The 21,677-nt window shown below is 41.9% G+C and overlaps 1 protein-coding gene across 2 annotated transcripts in view; it reads right to left on the minus strand.

Moving 5' to 3' along the window:
- The window catches only part of PLD1 (phospholipase D1), a 499,520-nt gene that overhangs the window by 159,376 nt on the left and 318,467 nt on the right, over positions 1–21,677 (minus strand). For both annotated transcript variants that reach the window (XM_078665562.1, XM_078665561.1), the window contains 2 exons: positions 18,863–19,069; positions 10,828–11,044 (listed from right to left, as the gene is read on the minus strand). In XM_078665562.1, coding sequence (XP_078521688.1) covers positions 10,828–11,044; positions 18,863–19,069 — 424 coding nt within the window. The remainder of the gene's footprint in view (positions 1–10,827; positions 11,045–18,862; positions 19,070–21,677) is intronic.

Here is a 21,677-nt window from a genome sequence, read left to right on the forward strand (position 1 = left end):
TCTGCTTAAAGTATCAACTCGAATAGAAGTAATTTTCAAGTGAGGCCATGCCCTTGCCTCCCTGTCTGGAAAGGAGCTGGGGAACAATAAGCGTCCACAGCACATGACCTTCGCAGTCGTACTAACGAGATAAGGAACCCCGGGCAGTAGACTACAACATCTGCGATCCACAATTAGAATGTAACTCCCGTTATAGAGTCTTTTAAAGAATGGTTCTATCTCTGTTGCAGGTGTGCCTAGCTGGTGACATGAAAGGTTATTTGAGTTCCCTTCACAGGCTCCATGCAAACTAATTCCATTACACAGAAGTGTACCGCTTAGTGACATCGCACAATTATTGCCACTAAGAAACACTTTCTGTCCTTTATTACTGACACATGCATGTGAATAGGGCAAGTTCCATGTTGTCTTAATGTACCCTTTTCCCAATTTTTCGTACATGCCAGCCTGTATATATTTTTGGCAGTATTGAAACCTGAAAGTTGATATCGGAATATTAATTATCCCATGTATTATCCATTCAATGACAGGTCGTTCTGACATTGTTAATGGTAATCTCTCGAGTTTCTCAATGCTCAGGATTGTATAATCAGCACCCTTCTGTGCCATACTGATCTGTTTATCAGTAAGGTTAAAGATAGTGAATAGTGACGTTGTGTTGATTAAACGCCAAGGCACATAGCCTGAACGCAGGTTTTGTAATGTCCAGCCAAGCTGTACAATAGAACGCAATTGAGACTGACCGTGTTGTAACAACAGTAAGTCTTGCGATATTATGTCGATTGCTGATGACACAATGCTGTCCAATGAAAAGATTCTGGAGGACAGAGTCATTAACCCATTGTCCACTACAGAAAGCGATTTTTCCAAATTAATACGGTCAATTTCCCGTATACTTTCTGCTGTCTCAATTTGAGTTATCTTCCAGGCCTCGTTGTAAGCTGCATATATAGAGGCTGCTATGAAGCGTTTTTTGACGCTGTTTGCGTGGTCCCATAATGAAATCACGCAAGTCAGCACCATCAGTAAGTAAAGTTAGGTGTTGCTTAATTTCTGTCAGTGTGGAAGTTTTTAGCCATTGAAGGCAGAGTTTGCCCACACTGTAGGTGGTGATTATCCCTGGGTGTTGTCTTTGGGAATATCTAGGGTCTGGCCTGGTCAATTTGAACCCCTGTGTTTTGTTCAGGAATCTGTCTTGACAGTTATTAGTATCTGTTGGCCAGATCAACCATTGTTTCCAATCAGGATTTGTTCTGTTTTGGTTTAATACATAGTTTACGTCTATTTCTTCATCTGCAGAGTTATTGCTGTTCATTGTTGGTTTTGGAATAGACGGTTTATTTAAGTCTTTGATTTTGGCTAATCCAAGACAGGTAGTTTGTTGAATAGTTTCATTCAAGAATATAATTTGTTCTGGGATCATGCAGGCTCTAAACAATGATTCTATACCTTGTACTTGCCATTCTTTTGTACCCCAAACACTTTTTACTTCAACATTTTTGTCCCAATCAAAACCAAATGTATTCATTTGTTCAAAAAATGAGTCCGAATATATCAATTTTGTGTTTGTAAGCATGGTTTTTGTTCCTGTCTTATTTGACAATTTGAAATAAAATGTTTCAGCATTACTTGTGTTGAACCCTGAAAAGTATGAATATTTGTCATAAAAGGTTCTTGAGCTTCCTTTTGGAGGGGTTGCACAATGTTCCCATTGATTATAATTTAAAACATTTCTAGGTTGTGCTGATTTATGTAAAAAATTGGTTACCATAGTGGTTGTAGCAGTACATACTATCATAATTAGACGAACCCTGCAAATAATCATGTTTGGTAAATTTAGCAGACATCACTAGATCAGACATCATGTTATTAATACTTTCAAAGTCCCAATCATCAGCAAATGAGTTTGGTTTTACAAAGTCACTCAACGAGATCTTGATTTGGTGTGGATATTTGAGGATCTCTACCGGACCATAAATTTCATAGTCAGTATTGTCCCATGCTACCCCACCCGGTACAGGGTTGGCTGTGAAATTGACTGAAGAAAGTTCTCTTTTCTTGACGTGTGTGGCTTGAGGATCAAGTTGATTTTCTGGCTTGCTGTGTCCATTTTTGCATATTTTCCCTCAATGAAGCGTCCCAAACATAGTATCATGATGAGCCAAAGTATCAGGATAAATACACCAAATGAAACCCAAAATTCAATCCACGGAGAAATCAGATAGGTTTCTTTCAGCTGTTTCAAAAGTTCCTTAGCTTTATCTTTAAAGGTTTTTGTTGATGGCTGTGTCTTTGATTCACTTAGATCTTCAGAAGAATCTTCAAAGTTGATGAAGTAGCCGGATGCCGTTCTGTCTATTGTCCCAATTGCTTCAGGATTACTGTTTCTTGCAGCATCAGCATATTCATTTGTTACTTCATTGTATGTTGGTGTGTCTCTACTAAATGTTTTTATTTGGGTTTTCAGAGGGGTGAGTTCCATTGCATTGTTGCATAGTCCTTGTTGTTGTTCTGTAGGTGTTTCGAATGTGATTAGCCTTTTAGTTAGCACCTCTGTACTTGTAGCAAACCTTGGTGTTCTACTACTTATCGGGAGTCCACTTGGCCTACTGTTTATTATCGGCCACATGATTGTGGTTTTACCAGGTCGATGGATACAACTCTGTTCTCCTTTTTACCAGCAAGCGGCGGTAGTACAACTGATCTTGTCCCGTTGATGGACAAGACAGGAACTGCTTTTCTGTAAGAAGGCCCAAATTCCTTCTTTACCGCGATCTTTTCTCTGACTAGATCCCCGACTTTTGGAATCCAGACAGGTCTTGCTGGGACAGGTGGTGGTTCTTCAGTGGTTGTTGGCTGCTGTTTCAACTTTATGTTGCTCAGGTCTTTTCTTGTTTCATTTAAGTCCTGTAAAATAGCCAAACGATCTTTGATATCAAAGCTTTTTTCTTTTACCACTGAAGTCCGACTGTCAAGATCTAAGACTAGCATCCTAGTTCCAAACAGTAATTCGTACGGACTGAATCCCCTCAGAGAATTTCTTGGCAAGTTGTTTAGACTACTTTGGACACTTATTAGATGTTTGACCCACCCAGCTCCCGAACCTAATACCTTTGCTGTTATAGATTGCTTTATGTCTTGGTTTTTTCTTTACACCGTCCCGTATCCCTCAGGAAGGAAGTGAGAAGAATCCCGCTTCGCTATGCTCGTTTGGCCGTGCTTTCCCACAAGCTTGAGTGCTAAAGTGAAAACATTGGTCAAACGTAGCATGCTCCTAGCGTATATGCCATTTAGACTCGCAAATCTTGTATAACAGTCCCGACGTCAGCCGAGTGCCGGGGTCTACATTTATAAGTGGAAACTAGTCTTTATTTGTTAATGGGACGCATTATTTACACTTGTTTCCCTGATTATTGTTTAGCCCTTATTGAGTGAAACGCCATGGTATTACCCCGTTCCTCTCGCCGCTGCGATCTCTGTTGCAGCCCGGGCATTTTTTTACAAAGATGTGATGATGCAGGCTCATGCCTGGCCACCAGTACACTGATTGTAGTTCTTCCAGAGAATCTTTTAGTTTGAGGTGTCGGAGACCCTCGCCCATATGTGCGTCTGCTATTAACAAAGTTCTCCTGTCCTTGTTTGGAATTACTCTATCCCCCACTCCAGGGATTCGAGCAAAAGGAACGGAGTTCGCATCGATTATGTATGTATATTTGAGTGGGTAACTGATCGGTAATGCTGAGCAGTCGCCTTTTGATGACGTTTTCACCACCAGCATTGTTTCACCGTCAATGTATTTTACTGCCCGCTTTTTTCTAGCTACGGAAGCCGATTCAGTTGCTACCGCTGTGGCTTTCTCAGCCAATGAATTCCCTGCAACGTGAACGCCATCACGCTGATGACTCAGTGAGTGTATCACGTGAGTCTTTGGTAGTTCTTTCTGTAACAGAACTATTTGTTCCCAGAGCATTTTTTGCTTTATTGTTGCACCTGTGTCATCTTTGTAACCGTTTTGAATCCATTTCTGTAAATCGCTGTTATATGATTTGACGCAGTAATATGAATCGGACACTATGAGTGTCGGGAATTCGCGATCTGCATTATCTAGCGCCATTTTCAATGCTATTATTTCAGTCTGTTGTTCTGAATTAGTTTCTACTGAGTGTGTTTTTGTTAATAGAGGTCTTAGTTTATCTCCGCGCCACACTTCTTTTGTAATCTCACATGTGGGGTTGTATGCTTGTTCTCCCCAAACGGGGGGTTGAGCATGTCCGTCTGTATAGATTACACAAGCGTACTGTCGTAAGGGCAGAATGTCGATTGGCAGAGTGAATGTTCTTTCATATTCTAGATATTTTAGTTCCTTTAGTTCCGGATCAAAGTAGTATTTTGCTTTGTCCATTGTAATGGAATTCACCCATTGTATCCATTCCGGATTCAATGCTGTTGTTGGGAAATTACACGGGGTTGTTAATGCCTCAAAGGCTGATTCTGCTGTTCTGACTGTGATGTGTCTACCGTCAGCTTTATCTTTTTCTTTAGCTATTGCGGTTTGAACTGCATGAACAATGTTTTCTTTAATGCTGAATTTCTTTTCAGCTTCTGTGTACAAGTGTGATTTGAATGCAATTGGTACCTTTTCTCCCTCGTTAGAGGTCAGGTATGTGAATCCGCATCTTCCTGGGATGACTCGAATCACAAGGTTGCGTGTGTTATCACGTGTTTCTAATTTTGTTTTAACTAACATATCTGTTTGTAAGGATCTCAGAATTTCTGTGTGTTTTTGAGTCCAATTGGTTCTTTTAAAATCTGGTTTTATTAGATCATAAAGGGGTTTGACCCTTTTTGCGTAATTTGCAATGTATGTTCTTCCGAAATTTAGGAAGCCTAGAATTGACTGTAGGTTTTTTAGTGTTCTAGGTGCTTGGAGTACGGCACATTTGTCTAGGAAATTGTCAGCCAGGCTTTTGCCTTCACTTGATAATTCATATCCTAAGAACAGGAATGTTAGATGGGCAATTCTAGATTTTTTAAAGTTGAATTTGTAACCCTCTGCTGCGAACCCAAGTATTATGGTGTTCACTCTCTTCAAGTGAGTATCCAAGTCATCATCTGTTAGGTATATGTCATCGACATAAGATAATGCTTCGTCATCATATGTTTGTAGTAACTCTGTTACCCTCACTGAGAATACTCCTGGGCTGTTCTTGTACCCCTGGGGTAACCGACAGAATTCTTTTTGAGCGCCATTTATTGAGAACGCTGATAAGTATCTGCTCTCTGGTGCTATATTTTGACAAAAGAATCCATTAGAGATGTCTAATGTTGTTTTATATTTTTTGCACACTATGTTATTCATTAGTGCAGCACTATGCGAGTTTTGTACTGCAAAAGTTTTGCAACACGAGTTAAGGTGTCTGTAATCCAAAACTAGACGATATGAATTGTCTGGTTTGGAGACAGGAAACAAAGGGTTGTTCATTTGTGAGGTGCAAGTTTCAATCACCCCCTGGTATTCTAGTTGATCTAGAATTTCTTTTACCTGTTTTTTAGCTTCTTGCTTGATTGGATACTGCCTTTGTGCAGTAGGTTGTGATTTTAACTGGATTTTGTGAGGAGGAGAGTCCTCATCCCATCCTACATGATTTTTATATAAAGCAGGAGCTTGAGCTACTGCCCACTTTCTTGCAAGTGTATATTTTTTATGAATTGGAATATGATTCGAGAAGGCAGGCATAATTATTTCTTCGCCATGTGGGCACTCCCTGACGAACTCTGGTGGCCAGTCTTTTTCAGCTAGAAGGATGTCATAGCCCTCGGAGAGATTATCCCAAAAAAGGCCCCTTATTTTTCTAGTCTTATCCCCTTCTATACGTAAAGTTATTTCATATATTTTGTGAGGTTTGCTAATTCTGGTGTCTGCAGTTTCCACCTGAATGTATTCATTCGTGTCCACTGTCTCCAGATGATTCATAAGGACTTTTCGTGCTATGCTCACTTCTGCTGCGCTGTCTAGCATTGTCTGAGCCCACTCTCCGTTTTTCAGCTGTGTCCTCAGTATTCTCGGCATTGTTGAATACTTTAATGCTGGCTACCTTCTTTTTTGGAAACTGTAATTTTTTATTTGGATGAGCAGGTTCCTTGTCTTTGGACTTGACGTGCCCTTCCCTGGGTTCCGATCGTCCTCTTCTTTCCGATTTCTGCGAGGAAGTCTGAAAAGATTGAGAGGGACGTGTATCAAAATCTTGATATCTATCCGGATTCTATGTTATCCCTATTTCTAAGGTTGTATTTTTTCACAGAGGGCTCCCTTTGGGGAGACTTGGGTCCTTGGTCCGGAGATCTTTCTCTCCGCCGAGGAGACCTTCCTCTGGACTGGAATCTCTTTTCTTTTGGATTGGATTGTTTGTTTCCATCCCAGTTCTTCTTTTGACTGTTTAAATTATTTTTAATAAATATTTTTTCAGGACTTTCAATTAGTTGGGGCTTCACTGGTATTCCACCCAAACTATCTCTACCTAGTTCTTCATAGGATTTTTCTATAATTCTGGCAATTTAAGCTGGTTGGTCTGCTATATCGGTCTCTTTTAACCTCTGGCGGATCGCCACATTCGCTGCTTCTCCTTTTATGTTGGCTAGTAATATTGCCGAGACCTGCTTGAAGTCTTTTAGTAATTTCATACCAAGAGTTAAAGCGGGTTCTGGACCGTATTCGTCTTGAATTTGTTTTAGCACATCTGGTATTACTGACATGGATGGAACTCCATGTGTTTTTGTGTAAATGGAAGCAAAGACTGTACGCCAAGTGTCACAGTCCTCCACGTGTGGTGCGATTCCCATTGGAAGACAGATAGTCAGAATCCTGTGTTTTTCTACCGGGGTGGTGTCTGGAAACACCGCCTCTATTTGGGTGATTTTTTGTGCTAACCAGAATGGTATTTGTTCCCGTTTAGCTGGTACTTTACCTAGGCAGGACTGTATGTTCTGTGGTGTAATTTTATTTGTGTTCCCCTGATGAGGGGTCAGCTGTGGGGTTTTAACTACAGGTTGGATGGTTGAAGTCCGCATTATATATTGGACTAGTTGTCTATATATTTTAATTAATTGTTTTAGTTGTACTAAAACATCTGCTGCAGACATTCTTTCGATGTCTGGATGTGGTGTGTATCCGGCTAGGACCGGCCACGTTGCTCCTGGTCTACCTAGTGGACCGAGCCTGGTGATGTGATTATTATGTTTTAGGGCGCCATTAAACAAGAGCAGATGCTCTTGGAATTTGAGTGGTACTTCCACTTCCTCGAAAGGAGTGTAGGTATCCGGTGGTTCCTCTGTTTTATAACAGTGGAACTCCTTTGTTACAGCATTTGCTGCTGGAAAGTTTATCCATGAATAGAATACCTCTGTCTGCCGATATTCGTGTGCCTCAATTACGAATATGACTGTACCACCTCTTGGTGTCAGTCCATTTTCTATAAGTTTTAACGTTATAGATCTTCTTATGTTGACCGGGATGAGTATTATATCCGGGTCTGCTTCTTGCATAGTATTATCAGCTGCTATTACTTCAGCTGCTACTCTAGCTGTCTCTCTTTCATCATCACTGTCTGGCATTTTACTGTCAGGATGGTTATTCTGTTTGTTTGCAGATCAGGTTTCTTGTGGAAACAAAGATGAGATGCACAATATTTTGGAACAGTGTATCCTTCAACGTTGATTGAACCAAGAACCAATCACTAGGAGTTCCCTCCTGCGAGGTTTGGCGGATTTTACCTCTCACCCACTCCAGACGTCTTTGGAGTATTATGGGAAAAAGGGGTCTGAGTGAAAAAGCACGACTGAGTTACTCTAAAGTCTTGCGTTAGTTTTATCGCCTATCCAAACACGTTGGGCGCCATGTAGTGTAGTTCCTATTATCCCAATAGGCTCTGCGCATTGGAATAATACCTCCAATAGTATAGACCTAGACCAGACGTTAACTAGGTCTTCTACTGTCGATATTAGACTTAAAGTTTTGGGTTTGCCAGCTAGCTCAGAGTTCACTAGAAACTTTCTCGAATAGACAAGGAGGAATTGAACCTCCCTGGATAGCCAAGAAGGGATTTAGTTTCTGACAACCATAGAACATGACAACTTTGCTCTCCCCTAATCAAGAGTGTATCTCTAGAGTCGTGTGAAAACAAAAGACAACTTATTTTACTCAGTCAGTACGTGCATTCTTAGTTTCACCAGATTGTAGAGAAAAGGAAGAGACGGGCGTGTTCAATAAAAGATGTTATTTATTGATCAGTCTCTTTTCTCGTACAAGAGAAATGAATCGATATTATTGCAATACTTATGGTTAAGTAAAGTGCATACAATAAAAGCAGAAGTATAAAATAATACTGTAAAAACATTTATATGGTTTCTAAGCCATATAGTGGTTTAAAATGGATAAAATAGATACATACATATAAACATTTGACTAATCGTACTCAACTGGTGCTTCTAACCACGCCTACCCCAGTGTACCTGACCTAAGCCTAATACGTGGGCGGGGATAGAAAGTAGCAGTCTAAGTTAAGTTTGTTTTGCCAAGTGACTGATTCAAGAATTCTCTGCAAGGGGTTATTCAGTTCCGTACCTGAGGTCTAGGATGGTTGAGGGATAGTATCTCTCGTCCGAGGTCTCGATATTCCAAGCTGCCTGCGAGGGCTGCTCGGAAGCGCCGGAGCTGGATTTCTCGGCAGGAGAAAGCAGCGTCTCGTTCTCAGCGCGTCAGGAAGGCGGGGCAGCGCCGGGGGCTTCGCTCTCTGCTGGGCTTCGGCAAGTCTCGCTGCTCCGATCTCGTCACCACCGCGTGTGTTTGCTTAAGGCAATATCGGTAATATTTATACCTGTAAGGTGCCGAGATTGACGTAAGGATGGACATAGATATGTCAATAAGGATGTCATACGAGCTGGTCGTTAGCGCATTCTTTTACTGAAGTTCTCGGTGAAATCAAAACAATGGCCGCAGGGTTTTTCCCAGGTTGTCATAGGTTTGATTTGTTTTGAGAACTCCGTATGCCTTATCAGGGGCTGGAGGAATATTGCTTGCTTAATTAGATGGCAAGCGTTATGACCTAATCAGATAACGCGCTCCTGTGCCATGGTCTGGCGTAATCAGATAACGGTTTCTGCATCATGGGATGGCTGCTAGTTAACTCGTTAACCAGAATAGGGTCAGGAATAGGGGGATCGATACAGAACCTATAGGAATACATCACATGAGCAGGACACCCCTACAGCCTTCCGAGTCCATTCTCCCAGGTTGTAAGTGAGATAGGCATATAAGATACAGAAGGGTACTGAGTCATAACGCAATGACCATCTCAAAACTGGCTGTACTGAACCCTGTCATGTTTGGTATCAAACATGTTTGAACCTCAGTGTTCCCCAGGTTTGCTGGTGCTCCCGCTAGACACCCCTCAACTCTCGACATCTGCCGTGGGACAACTCGTGTACGGCTCCTGGTCTTCCACAGCGTCGCCTGGTCCACACAGCTGCAGTTTCAAGGTCACCATCAGCTCTCCTGCAGCACCCGACATTGGTGGGCGTTAGTCTTCCGTGCCTCCTGGTCTCTCCTGAGTGGCATAGACTCTGTCCCCTCTGCTTGCAGGTTCTTCACATCTTGAATTCACCTTCGGGTTCAACCGGACACTTTCACCATCCCTAGCAGCGGCATCTTTCTGAAGTCCTCCATTTGATTCGACAGCGGTTTCTAATGCCACTTCACACCTATGCACACAGCTTCTCTGGTGCAGGTATCCTTGTTCCTAAGGTATTCACATGTGGGGTGGCTCTCCAACCTCTGATCTTTCACGGGGTTTCTTCAGGGCCCACTGAGAAAGGTCCTCAATCTTTAAAATTGCAACCGCGGCTTACACGTTGATTTATGTAGAGAATGCAGTCGTGTTTCTTCACTGCACAAGACCTCAGTGGGGCTTCTAGATACTTACCATGGGTTGTTCCTTGGGTCTCCGGCAGTTCTACGTGCTCCGAGTATTGGCTTGACTCGAGTTGTGGTTCGCATACCACTATTTTAGTATATTGTTTGGCCTCCCCCTGGGGATCACTGTGTATTCTGTGCTACTTACGTAATTGCCATGCAAAGTATTGTGTGCATTGTGCATATCTCCGGGTTGGAGATATCTGTATGTGTGAGTATTATATGGTTTAGAAAATAAATAACCTCATTATGTTCAAGCTATGTTGTTATACTGACTTCTTACAGGTAGTCTATTGGCTCCGACTGCGTAAAGCGCCTGCAGACGCACTTCTCGTCTATTGGTCGATGGTTCTTCTTCACTCATTTATACTGAACCAAAAGATTTGCATGAGCTTTACACTTGATCCTACCACCATGCAGGACAAATATATGGCTTTTGTGTTTCTTGTAGTAATAGTAGTAGCAACAACATTGGAAAGAAGTTACTGTTTAATGTACATTAGCCAGAAAGATTTTTAGCAGAACTGTTCACTATCTTTGACAAATATGCCACTTTAAACAACTTAATTGAAATGTAGATGCCTTTGTTTCTCACATGAGAACAACACTTTCTTTTTGGCTGTTATACCTAAGGTTAGGGGTGACTTGTTCCTATGCCTATTTTCAAGACAATTCTTTCAGGAAGGCTTTGTAAGTAATACATACAAATGACTTAGAAATGTGGAACATACAAAATTAAACTGAAATATTAAAAAAATACCTTCTCATTAAGTGTTTATTTAAATGCGCTTATTTAAATCAAACATCTAAAAGAATAATATACATGTCCATATTTGATATAAGACAATAGTGATACTTACGTGAATCGCTGTCAAGACTGCTGACACTGTCCGCATTATGCAAGTTGCGCTTGTGGAGTTGCTTGTAGAGGCTGAATTTTGCAAACTTTTTGGATTTTCCTATTCCTCTCATTTTTGACAAGTCCACTACATCCTCGGCACTGTTCTGCTTTAAACTTTTAGTTCTAGAGTCATTGTTTAGTTCCAAATTCAAAGCTTGCATAGATGCTGAAGAAAACTAAAAATGTAAAGACAAATCATTTGGTATTACTTTTGAAAACTTGTTTATCCCTAACTTACTTTAATTGGGTTGATTAATCAATGCATATCATCTCCAATTATTCATCTGATCGGAAAAGTGGCAAACACGGCAACTCATGATAACCTTTAAAAACATTGGTGGGAAGTACATCAATAGACTTTGTTAGTTATCTAGGATTCAATTGGGTTTTGCATAGTGTGAGTTTGTGACCCTCAGTTCACAAGAGAGGGCTAGCTTGCTTGAAAACAGAATTGAAATAGGACAGGGGATCTAGCTTTAACTAGTGACTCCTGGGGATTTATAAAGATGTTATGGGATCCAAGTGAACATCCAGAATGAACACCGCCTCTTCCTACCATATTTGTTTCAACATACATACTGTGAACAATGTAAATACTTTACAGAGTGTAGACAAGTGGAGAGAACAATGGTTTCCATTAAGAATATCTTGGTGTTGGGAAAGAAAGGTGATCATTTCCCTTCAGTGTAAGGCATGACGCATTGGTCTTCCTTCTTACTAGAATGGTAATCATAGACAGAACCTCAGCATGACATTTGCATTCCAGATGATTATGCATGTAAGCACTCCCTATGCTCAAAGACCTTAGACTATGGTGGACACCCATGTGAATATGGCACAGAATTTCTGCAGGTTCCTGATAAGATTTGAGGGCAGTGCAGATCCAAGCATGCTGCAAGGCATTCAGAATACTAACAAGTAAGCCAGAGGCAAGGAGTTGCCTTTGAACATGAAGTCAACCTTCCAATCTTAAATTTGCAGTTAGTGTGGGAACAGATCTCACTACGTTTTCAATGCAGATTTAAGCATAAATGTACTGTATGTTCTACGTGTTCTGATTTGGCACACATTTCTGGATTTTTTCATGACCCTCGATTATTAACTATCATAATAATGTTGTCTTTTTTTCAAGGTATATAGTTGTTCAATTAGTGTGTAGGAGTGCATCGAATACCAGTAGACTTTGAAAAAGCTTCTGCAGGGAGTTATGCGTCTGAGCCCGACAAGAAAATGTTGGCTTTCCATTTATGCATGTGAACTTATTTGTTTGTAGATCAATCAATCAATCAAGTCATTTATAGAGCGCACTACTCACCCGTAGGGTCTCAAGGCGCTAGGTGGGGGGGGGGGGGTGCCGTTACTGCTCGAACAGCCAGGTCTTGAGCTTCTTCCTGAAGGAGAGGTGGTCTTGGGTCAGGCGCAGGTCGGTCGGGAGTGAGTTCCAGGTCTTGGCGGCCAGGTAGGAGAAGGACCTTCCTCCTGTTGTCGCTCTTCGGATGCGGGGGACAGCGGCGAGGGCGTGGCTGGTTGATCTGAGGTGGCGCTTGGGAGTGTAGAAGTTGATCCGGTTGTTGAGGTAGCTCGGGCCTTGGTCGTGTAGGGCTTTGTGCGCGTGGGTGAGGAGACGGAAGGTGATTCTTTTGTTGACGGGGAGCCAGTGCAGGTCTCTCAGATGTCCGGAGATGTGGCTGTTTCGTGGGATGTCGAGGATGAGTCTGGCTGAGGCGTTCTGGATCCGCTGGAGTCTCTTCTGGAGCTTGGCGGTGGTTCCGGCGTAGAGGGCGTTGCCGTAGTCCAGTCGGCTAGTGACGAGGGCCTGGGTGACAGTCTTCCTGGTCTCGGTGGGGATCCACCAGAAGATCTTCCGTAGCATGCGTAGGATGTTGAAGCATGACGAGGAGACGGCGTTGACTTGTCTGGTCATGGAGAGGGAGGAGTCCAGGATGAAGCCCAGGTTGCGTGCGTGGTCCGTCGGTTTGGGTGCGGTGCCCAGGGCGGGGGGCCACCAGGAGTCGTCCCAGGCGGAGGGCGAGGAGCCCAGGATGAGGACCTCCGTCTTGTCTGAGTTCAGTTTCAGGCGGCTGGTCGTCATCCATTCGGCTACATCTCTCATCCCTTCGTGCAGGTTGGCTCTGGCGGCGGCGGGGTCGTTGGTCAGGGAGAGGATCAGCTGGGTGTCGTCGGCGTAGGAGATTATGTTGAGGTTGTGTTGGCGTGCGATGGCCGCGAGGGGGCTCATGTAGATGTTGAAGAGGGTGGGGCTCAGCGAGATTCCTTGAGGGACGCCGCAGATGACTTCGGTGGCCTCTGACTTGCACGGTGGTAGGCGGACTCTGTGTTCTTCCGTTGAGGAAGGAGGTGATCCATTCCAGTGCCTTCTCCTGGATTCCGATGTTGCCGAGGCGCTGTACTAGGGTGCGGTGGCAGACAGTGTCGAAAGCTGCGGAGAGGTCCAAGAGGATGAGGGCCGCTGTTTCTCCGTTGTCCATCAGGGTTCGGATGTCATCGGTGGCAGCGATGAGGGCGGTCTCGGTGCTGTGGTTCGCCCGGAAGCCAGACTGTGAGGGGTCGAGGGATCCATTCGTCTCGAGGAAGGCGGCCAGCTGTTTGTTGACGGTCTTCTCGATGACTTTGGCCGGGAACGGGAGGAGCGAGATGGGACGGTAATTCTTGAGGTCGGTGGGGTCTGCTGTAGGTTTCTTGAGAAGAGCGCTGAGTTCTGCGTGCTTCCAGCTCTCCGGGAAGGTGGCGGTGTCGAAGGAGGTGTTGATAATGTCCCGCAGGTGGGGTGCGATGACCGCGTCGGCCTTGTTGAAGATGTGGTGAGTTTATGTCAAGAAAATTACTTTATGTCAAGAAAATTTCCCTTTAGGTAAATCAATTTAACGAACATCAACTTCTCAGTAACGTAGAAGAATAACATATATTTTAGACAAAAACACAATTACAACCATTGGAGACTAGGAAACTAAGAGCAATGCAAAGGTTTAAAAACATGAGATAACAGTGATTTCAAAATAAGCACAGTTTATTCATACATAAAAATATTGATAAAAATACATAAAAACACAATAAATTTGGGAACACAGAAAATATAGCAAAGGGATGAATCAAGGTTAATTTTAACAATGCCATGGTGAAAGCACTAAGACATTTTTTATGTGATTACAGATTGCTTGGGAATACAGACTATATTTCCTGATGAAGACGGCGATAGGCTAAATGTCCGTCGAAACGCGTTGAATTGGAGGGAATAATACTATTAACCTTTGATTTAAGACTTTTTGTATATTTCCTGTTAGGTGTATGAATTTGAGTAGGAGTATTTGCGTTTAGATTCATCCCTTTGCTATATTTTCTGTGTTCCCAAATTTATTGTGTTTTTATGTATTTTTATCAATATTTTTATGTATGAATAAACTGTGCTTATTTTGAAATCACTGTTATCTCATGTTTTTAAACCTTTGCATTGCTCTTAGTTTCCTAGTCTCCAATGGTTGTAATTGTGTTTTTGTCTAAAATATATGTTATTCTTCTACGTTACTGAGAAGTTGATGTTCGTTAAATTGATTTACCTAAAGGGAAATTTTCTTGACATAAAGTCGTTTGTTGGTACCCTATCCCTTTAGGTTTGGGTCCCTCTCTCTTTTATTAGAGAAGATGTGGTGAGGGCAGGGGTCAGTCGGAGATCCGGAGTGGACGGAGTTCATTGTGCGGATGGTGTCTTCGGTGCTGATCGGAGTCCAGGTGCGGAGGGTGGTGGTGGGTGGCGTTGTTGCGGTTGTGGCGTGCGTTGGTTGGTTGCTGAAGCTGTTGTGTATGTCCGCGATCTTGTTGTGGAAGTAGGACGCGAGGGAGTTGCAGAGGTCTTGCGACGGGGTGATGTCATTGTTTCCGGCGTTGGGGTTGGAGAGCTCTTTCACGATGTTGAAGAGTTCCTTGCAGTTGTGTGCGTTGTTGTCCAGCCGGTCCTTGTATGTATTTTTCTTGGTGGCGCGGATCAGTTGGTGGTGTTTCCGGGTGGCGAGCTTGAGGGTGGTCATGTTGTCCGTAGTTGGTTCCCTTCTCCATACTTTCGAGGGCTCGGCAGTTCTTCTTGGAGCTCTTGAGTTCGTCGGTGAACCATGGGGTTTTTCTGCTGCCGGGTCTGCTGGGCGGGGTTCTCAGAGGGGCGAGTTCGTCCGCGCAGTTGTTGATCCACTTCGTGAGGTTGTCGGCGGCCTGGCTGGGGTTCGCTGAGCTGGCGGGAGGGTGCTGGATACCGCTATCTTTTTCAGTGAGGGTCAATCAATTACCCTATATGTCATCAACAACAGAAAACATGTATTCCAAATTCCAGACTTCTCCTGACAGCGCAGAAAATACAAATAAGTTTGCAACTCTGCAAATGTATGAGAATCATAAGGAGTCACATCAGTGACTTCTGAAGATCACACTTCACCACCAATCCCTCATAATGGATAATACCTTTTTCTGCTTTACTAAACGTGTTTGCACTTACATTTTTAAATGTGTTGGAATAGGTAGATTACCATTAGTTATTCAAGGATATACGAGTAATTATTTTCACACAAGAAATAACCAGTTTAATCACTTTTCAAACAATCCAGCAAAAGTTTATTTTATATGACATTTGTAAGTCGATTTTAATATTTACGGCTGGTAGTCAGAGAATACGAATGAAATAAAAGCAATTTTCTAAATCTCCACTCTTCATAGGAGCAAAAGCTTTTTCGTTTATATTTCTGTTGCATTGAATTTGGGTAACTTTGCAGACTTTGGTAAGAGTATACCACCAAATGTTTGTGGCACCTACAGCTAATGGTAATGTGTGTAAATCATGATTGCCAATTAACTTATATCACTGCCAATTATGAACAGGCGTTAATATTTGCCTGAAACTAGTGATGAATTATTCATATTGAAAATCAAAATTGTTACCCAATAAATACAACCAGCAAAGTCTGAAAATATAAATTGCCTACCTCATCATTTCGAAATTTGGCCTCTTTCTCTATATCCATAAATTTAATGGCATATTTCAGGTGTGTTCTTTTTTTAAAATACATGGAATATTTGTTTTCCCAACACTGGATGGGTGTAGAGTGTCTTCCACTGAATTATTTTTTCAGCAGAGCCATACACCAGAGAGAGTAACCAAGATCTTTATGTGTGATCTCAAGGGCACCCTATTGTTAATGCTATATATATATCTCTTGTTGTCTCTGGAGCCCACAATAACATCTTAGAGCACTCTCCTTATTTTGACAAAACCTCTGAAGTTATGTCTCCTTAGTGGATACATTCTTTCACAGAGAAATTCAGCTCCAGCCAGAAAAGCAAGATTAGATCAGATCTCCAAGGTCTGCAACTTCTATCCTCTCAAATCCACCCGCAGCTTCTTCATATTTCTCAATGTGCTAAAGGAGTGATTAGGATTCTCGGTCAGTGAAGCTACAAAATTCAAGGGAACTGCTTTCTATTGTCTTGCATTGGTTAAGTGTGGGCTGAACGTTCCCACTCAAGTCACACGAGAATTAGATCTATATTTTATGACCTTCCTTACCAGCTCCTGATAAATAACCCTTGTCACAATTTCCAGGGAAAATTGATTGTTCCCAGGAGTATATTCCAATCGTAACAGTCAACTTTATAAATAGTCGTACAAGTCACTGCTCTGCAAACAACTCTAGTCTTAATAAAAACCTGATGCATTTTGTTTTTAAGCAGTGATGTTAAAATTTCCATAGAACAGTTTATGGAACCACACAGTCTTTCCAAGATGTTTAACTTGTTAGGTGCCACAGCCTCACTCCACTAACTTTATTTTCCATCTTCACAACACAGTTTTATCCTAGAGACTCAAGGCCACTGGAATTATGCAGTAGGGAAATTATGAACAGCAGTGGTCCGTGCAGGTAAACACGAGTGCATATATCGACAGATGACCGAATTTTATATTTATTTATTTTTACTGATTCCGTCGTCTGTCGACACCCCCCCTCATGCCTCACAGCCCTTATCTGCACAGACCGCCACTGATTATGCAGTAGTGTTGACTAAGTCATGTGGCAAGTCAACACAAATTATGTGGAGCCATGTGGCCTATTTTGTGATAGTTTCGCTTCATTATTTTATAATTTGACACATTGCAAAGCTGTCTGGACGAAGATTTCACATCATTAATACCAGTTTAGCACGACACAGCTATAAGAAACTCATTGACCTTTTTGAATGACCTAATGCATGTGAAAACTTTGCTGCTTTTTTGGTAACTTCTGAACCAATTACGCTAGAAACTATTGTTCCGCATTTTATGCAGTAGATGATGGATTAAGTGGCCAATGTGGTAAATCAATATTATGCAGAATCCCCCACACATACAGAATTGCATAATTCCAGTGATCCTAAATAATATATTACACTAATTATATGTGGCACATCCAAATCACAATTTCAGTACGGGGGGCAAAAAAGTGTTTCAGCACAAATGACGAACACTGACTGGGAGACAGGCAGTGACAAGTTGCAGGGGCCGACTAGGAGCCAGACTGGGAGCATATCTATGGGACCAAATATGCAAGGACCATCTGAGTGTGTATGGCCTGCTGGAAGACTGAAATATGGGGTACAATTGGTCTACAATAAAATTTGTGAAGTTCAGAGTCCTATTGGAGAAACTGATTGTAGGACATGAAAATAGTAGGAGCGTGAGGAGCTATTTGGAAACTGAGGAACTATTGCGAGTTGGCCTAATAGAAAATGCAAAGGAAGAGAGGTCATACCTAGAGACTATCAGGAAGTTGAATCCTATCACAAGACCATGTATCTGTTGGATTAATACCTAGGTAATGAATTAAGAGCCTAATAAGGGGAACAGGATGCTAAGGGCAAGGCTACCAGTTGGATGGGTAAGTAGCTTACTGGCTACTGTTGGCCAGGTGAGAATGAAGCCTTAGTGTCAGAGCAGGTAAGAGGTCAAGGAGGATGTGGCATAAATATTATAACACCAGATATTGGGTTTTATAACAGATCATAAGTGTTTTATCTGGTGAACTGGATATTGGAGGATTACTACATGACATGACAGAGGTGGTGGGTAGGCCAAGAGACCAGCTGACTTTGAATGCTTGTGGAAATGTTGGATAATGCCCATTTCAGTCTAGTGCAGAACATTCTGACATTTCCCTATTATGATAAATAACTAGAGTAAATTACTAATATCAATGCAACAACACTATCAAAGTGTAACCCTATGAGGTCTATGAAAATGAAATATTTTTTTTTTACCTGACATGGTAAACAAAAGTGTATTTTGGCATTGAAGCTTCTCCTAAAATGCACATGGTACCTTTAAATGTCAGTTTCTCCAGCTGGACAGCCATCTATCATAAAGGTCAACATCCTGGACTTTTGATATAAAGGACCTTCGGGTAAAATTAAACAAATCTAAAGATACAATGTACAGAGTAAAATATTGGGAAAAAACATGACTTGGCCTCCCTGCTGGTAAAAGTAAAGGGTGAATTGCTTCATTGCAAGTATGTGTGCCCATGAGCATGTGCAGTACAGATAAAACTGGCTGGACCGATATATAAGATGATGGGCAACATATGTCAATTTTGTTGGTGTGTGACAAATCTATGCTTTTCAAATATTGGGGGCTAATACTTGGGAGGACACATGCCACTTTGGGAATGCATACTAAAATAAGCAGGCCTTTTGGAAAAGTTAAGCAGGACCCCATAGGAGACTATATGGATTGAGAACAAAGTCGAACTGCAAATAAAGCACAAGTTCACACGTAATACTCCCCATAACAAAGATGTACAATGGGAAGACTCTGCCTGTTAGTAGGAAGAAATGTAATGTATATTCTGCATTTTTGTTCATACCAAAGAGAGGTATATTGGCCAATAACAGAGCTTCCCTATACACTCAATTGAGTACGCCGGGACAAACTGTATGCATGAGAGGAACAAAAAATGTCTTACCGCACTGCTCATTGCTGACATGGCTTGTGTTGCTAATATTCGCTTAACACTGCCAACATCTGTAAGCCGATGCTCATCATCATCCCATCTGCCATACGCAAGATCAATCCCTCCGACAAAGGCAACAGACTGGTCAATGACCACAATCTTCTCATGATGGGCCCACAGATACACAGAGGATGACACATGATCAGGATGTCTCATTACCTAAAGAAAAAGGTGAAGTATTAATTGCAACCGCATACTTGGGCCCACTGCCATTTAGCATTGGAACAGCTTCAACTTGATTTTCAGCTGATCAAAAATGAGGAAGGCTCAATGTGTAAAGTGCTCTTCTGGCATTCGTAACTACTTGGCACATGTGGGATAACAAAAAGTGAATTAACATACCTGTAGCATGAGAAATTCGGAGTCAAACAATATGTCGGATTAATTATAGGAGACCATACAGTTCAATTGGACTTAAAAATGAATAGTTCGGCAAACTGCCATGACATACTAATTTCCTATATATGGTTTACCATCAACGCGATTCTAACACAACGTGCGCTTGGCCGGGCTAAACATTCGGAGCGGAATTGAGCCCATGCACAATTTTATTTACCAAAGAAATATGCCATGCTCCAGTTGTACAATGTTCCAAGTGTTTAATCACACCACTAACACATTTCGACTAGAAAGTCTTGATCACGGTTGGGTGAGTCCTACATACATTTCATTATGGTGAAGCATTGTGGGATATGTTGTTTTTAACAAACAAGTTTAAAAACATTTTGTGTTACATTCAAAACACCTCTCGGTTCATTCTCTTATGTATATTGATGGTCAAGTTCATTATGCTCACTACTATTATGCAATGAAGTAATTGTATAATAGGTGTTTCCATTATGCTCTCTGCTTAGTGCATGTCTAAATCAATTTACACTTCAACTGATCTAAGATCAGTGGTCGATATTTAACGACATTATTTTAATAACATGGAGTGATCATTCACCATCTCCCAGGTATATTAAGTATCTGTATATTCTAGACTCAGTGTCTCTAATGGGTTCTGGACCAATAGAATTAGGAATTGTTAAGTATCACTTGTACACCACATAATCTACCAGTAGGCACAGGCCTTCATTTAAAATGAATAACCTTTGTCTTACTGGTCTTCTAAATCAAAGACCATTCCCTCTATCAAGTCAGGAAAAGGGGGCTAACACCCAGTCTGCTTAAATACAATGGACTGAGCGTATCCCCACGCCTGTGTCCCTTGGTGTGTGCTTCACTAAGATGGTCCTTTTTGAGTGGAACCTTAGCTGCAGAATTTCAAGAGTCTCTGATTGGAATTTAGATGAGCCTAGTTAGCTAATGTTTCAGTCAAATGAATGAGTCTGATGAATTAGGATTTCCATTCTCTAAGAAAGTAGTTTAGTAAAAGATATTAAAATACCTACTGAAATTTGGATGAATAGGTACATTACATTGTCATTTGCCAACTGCTGTAAATAAACCAAACAGACCTTAATATTAGACTTTGATTTAATTTAAAAATGTATTTTAAACACGGGCCTGGAATCCCTTTTCATAGTAAGAAGAGACAGGAATAGCACAACCAGCAGGTTGAGGCAGCTCGAGGAAGGTTAACATGCCTTGCACTAAGAACTTCTAAGTGTGACCAGTATTGAATTGGATCTTTGGCTATATGCAAAAGGGATATGTGAATACCATGAGCCCTGAACTGCATCAAACCACTGTTTACAAGAGAGCCTATACTGGAGTGCAGTGGTCCTCCATTTCACAGAAGAACAAGACGTCTGCACTAAAATATCTACGGTGAATCAAATGGCTCCCCGCATATCAGCGCAGTGGAGCAGGAGGAATTTCTCACTTTACCAGCCCATGCATATTGAAGCAGGTGGGATTCTAGTCCCAGAGGTGGCAGACTACAGGTAGGGGGCATGTGGCATCATTAGGCACTCGACTGACCATTCAGTTCCATACAACTTTCATAGCCTGCAAACCTGGTCAAGGAAGGCTATGTGGTGTTATAGATAACCGGACTGGCTGTCTTCTCTAATTACAGGAACCCATCTGATTGGCTGCACGGTTGCAATACAGACCAGCTCTGGTTCAGTACGCTTACAATAATGCTGGGGGCTAATCTATAAAGTGGGGTGGAAATGATTCCAGAACCAACTCCAGCATCAGTTAATTTCTACCACAAAGGATGGAATGCTGAAAAAAGGTGCATTGCTCCAGTTTTTCCGAAGAGTTTGCTCGTCTTGATGCACAATTTCTCAAGTCACATCAGTAAAGGCATATCTAAAGATATCACTAATGACTTTACACACTTCACATAATTATATTTTACAGTATTGCTCTTGTATCCAAAAGCTACTGATATCTCTCACTGACACTCACACAATCTATGGGATGAGATGTCAACTAGTACCAGCAGATAACTCACAATAAGAGTCGTATTTAAAGAGGTAACAAGAAGGATACATGTGTCAGTGCATTGTTCAGCGATTAAGAAATTGAGCTGTTGGCTTGATAAGTTAATGATTAGCAGGATAAGAAGGTAAGACCTGACAGAATGAAGAAGGAGTAGCAACACACTACTGTTACTGTTCCTCAGCAGGACTGTGGCTTCAAGCAAGTACCTGGTCCTTATTTAAGATGTCTAAGATGCAGCAGGAGGAGACTTGACATCATGGCTAGTAACCCCTGGTTTAGCCCGAGGGCAGCAACCAGGGTATTTGTTTGTGCACTCTGAAAAGCTGATACTATCTCTGAAATGTGGCTAGACACACTATGGAAGGAGTAT

Source organism: Lissotriton helveticus, chromosome 11 (genome assembly GCF_964261635.1).
Source record: "Lissotriton helveticus chromosome 11, aLisHel1.1, whole genome shotgun sequence".
Taxonomy (NCBI): Eukaryota; Metazoa; Chordata; class Amphibia; order Caudata; family Salamandridae; genus Lissotriton; species Lissotriton helveticus.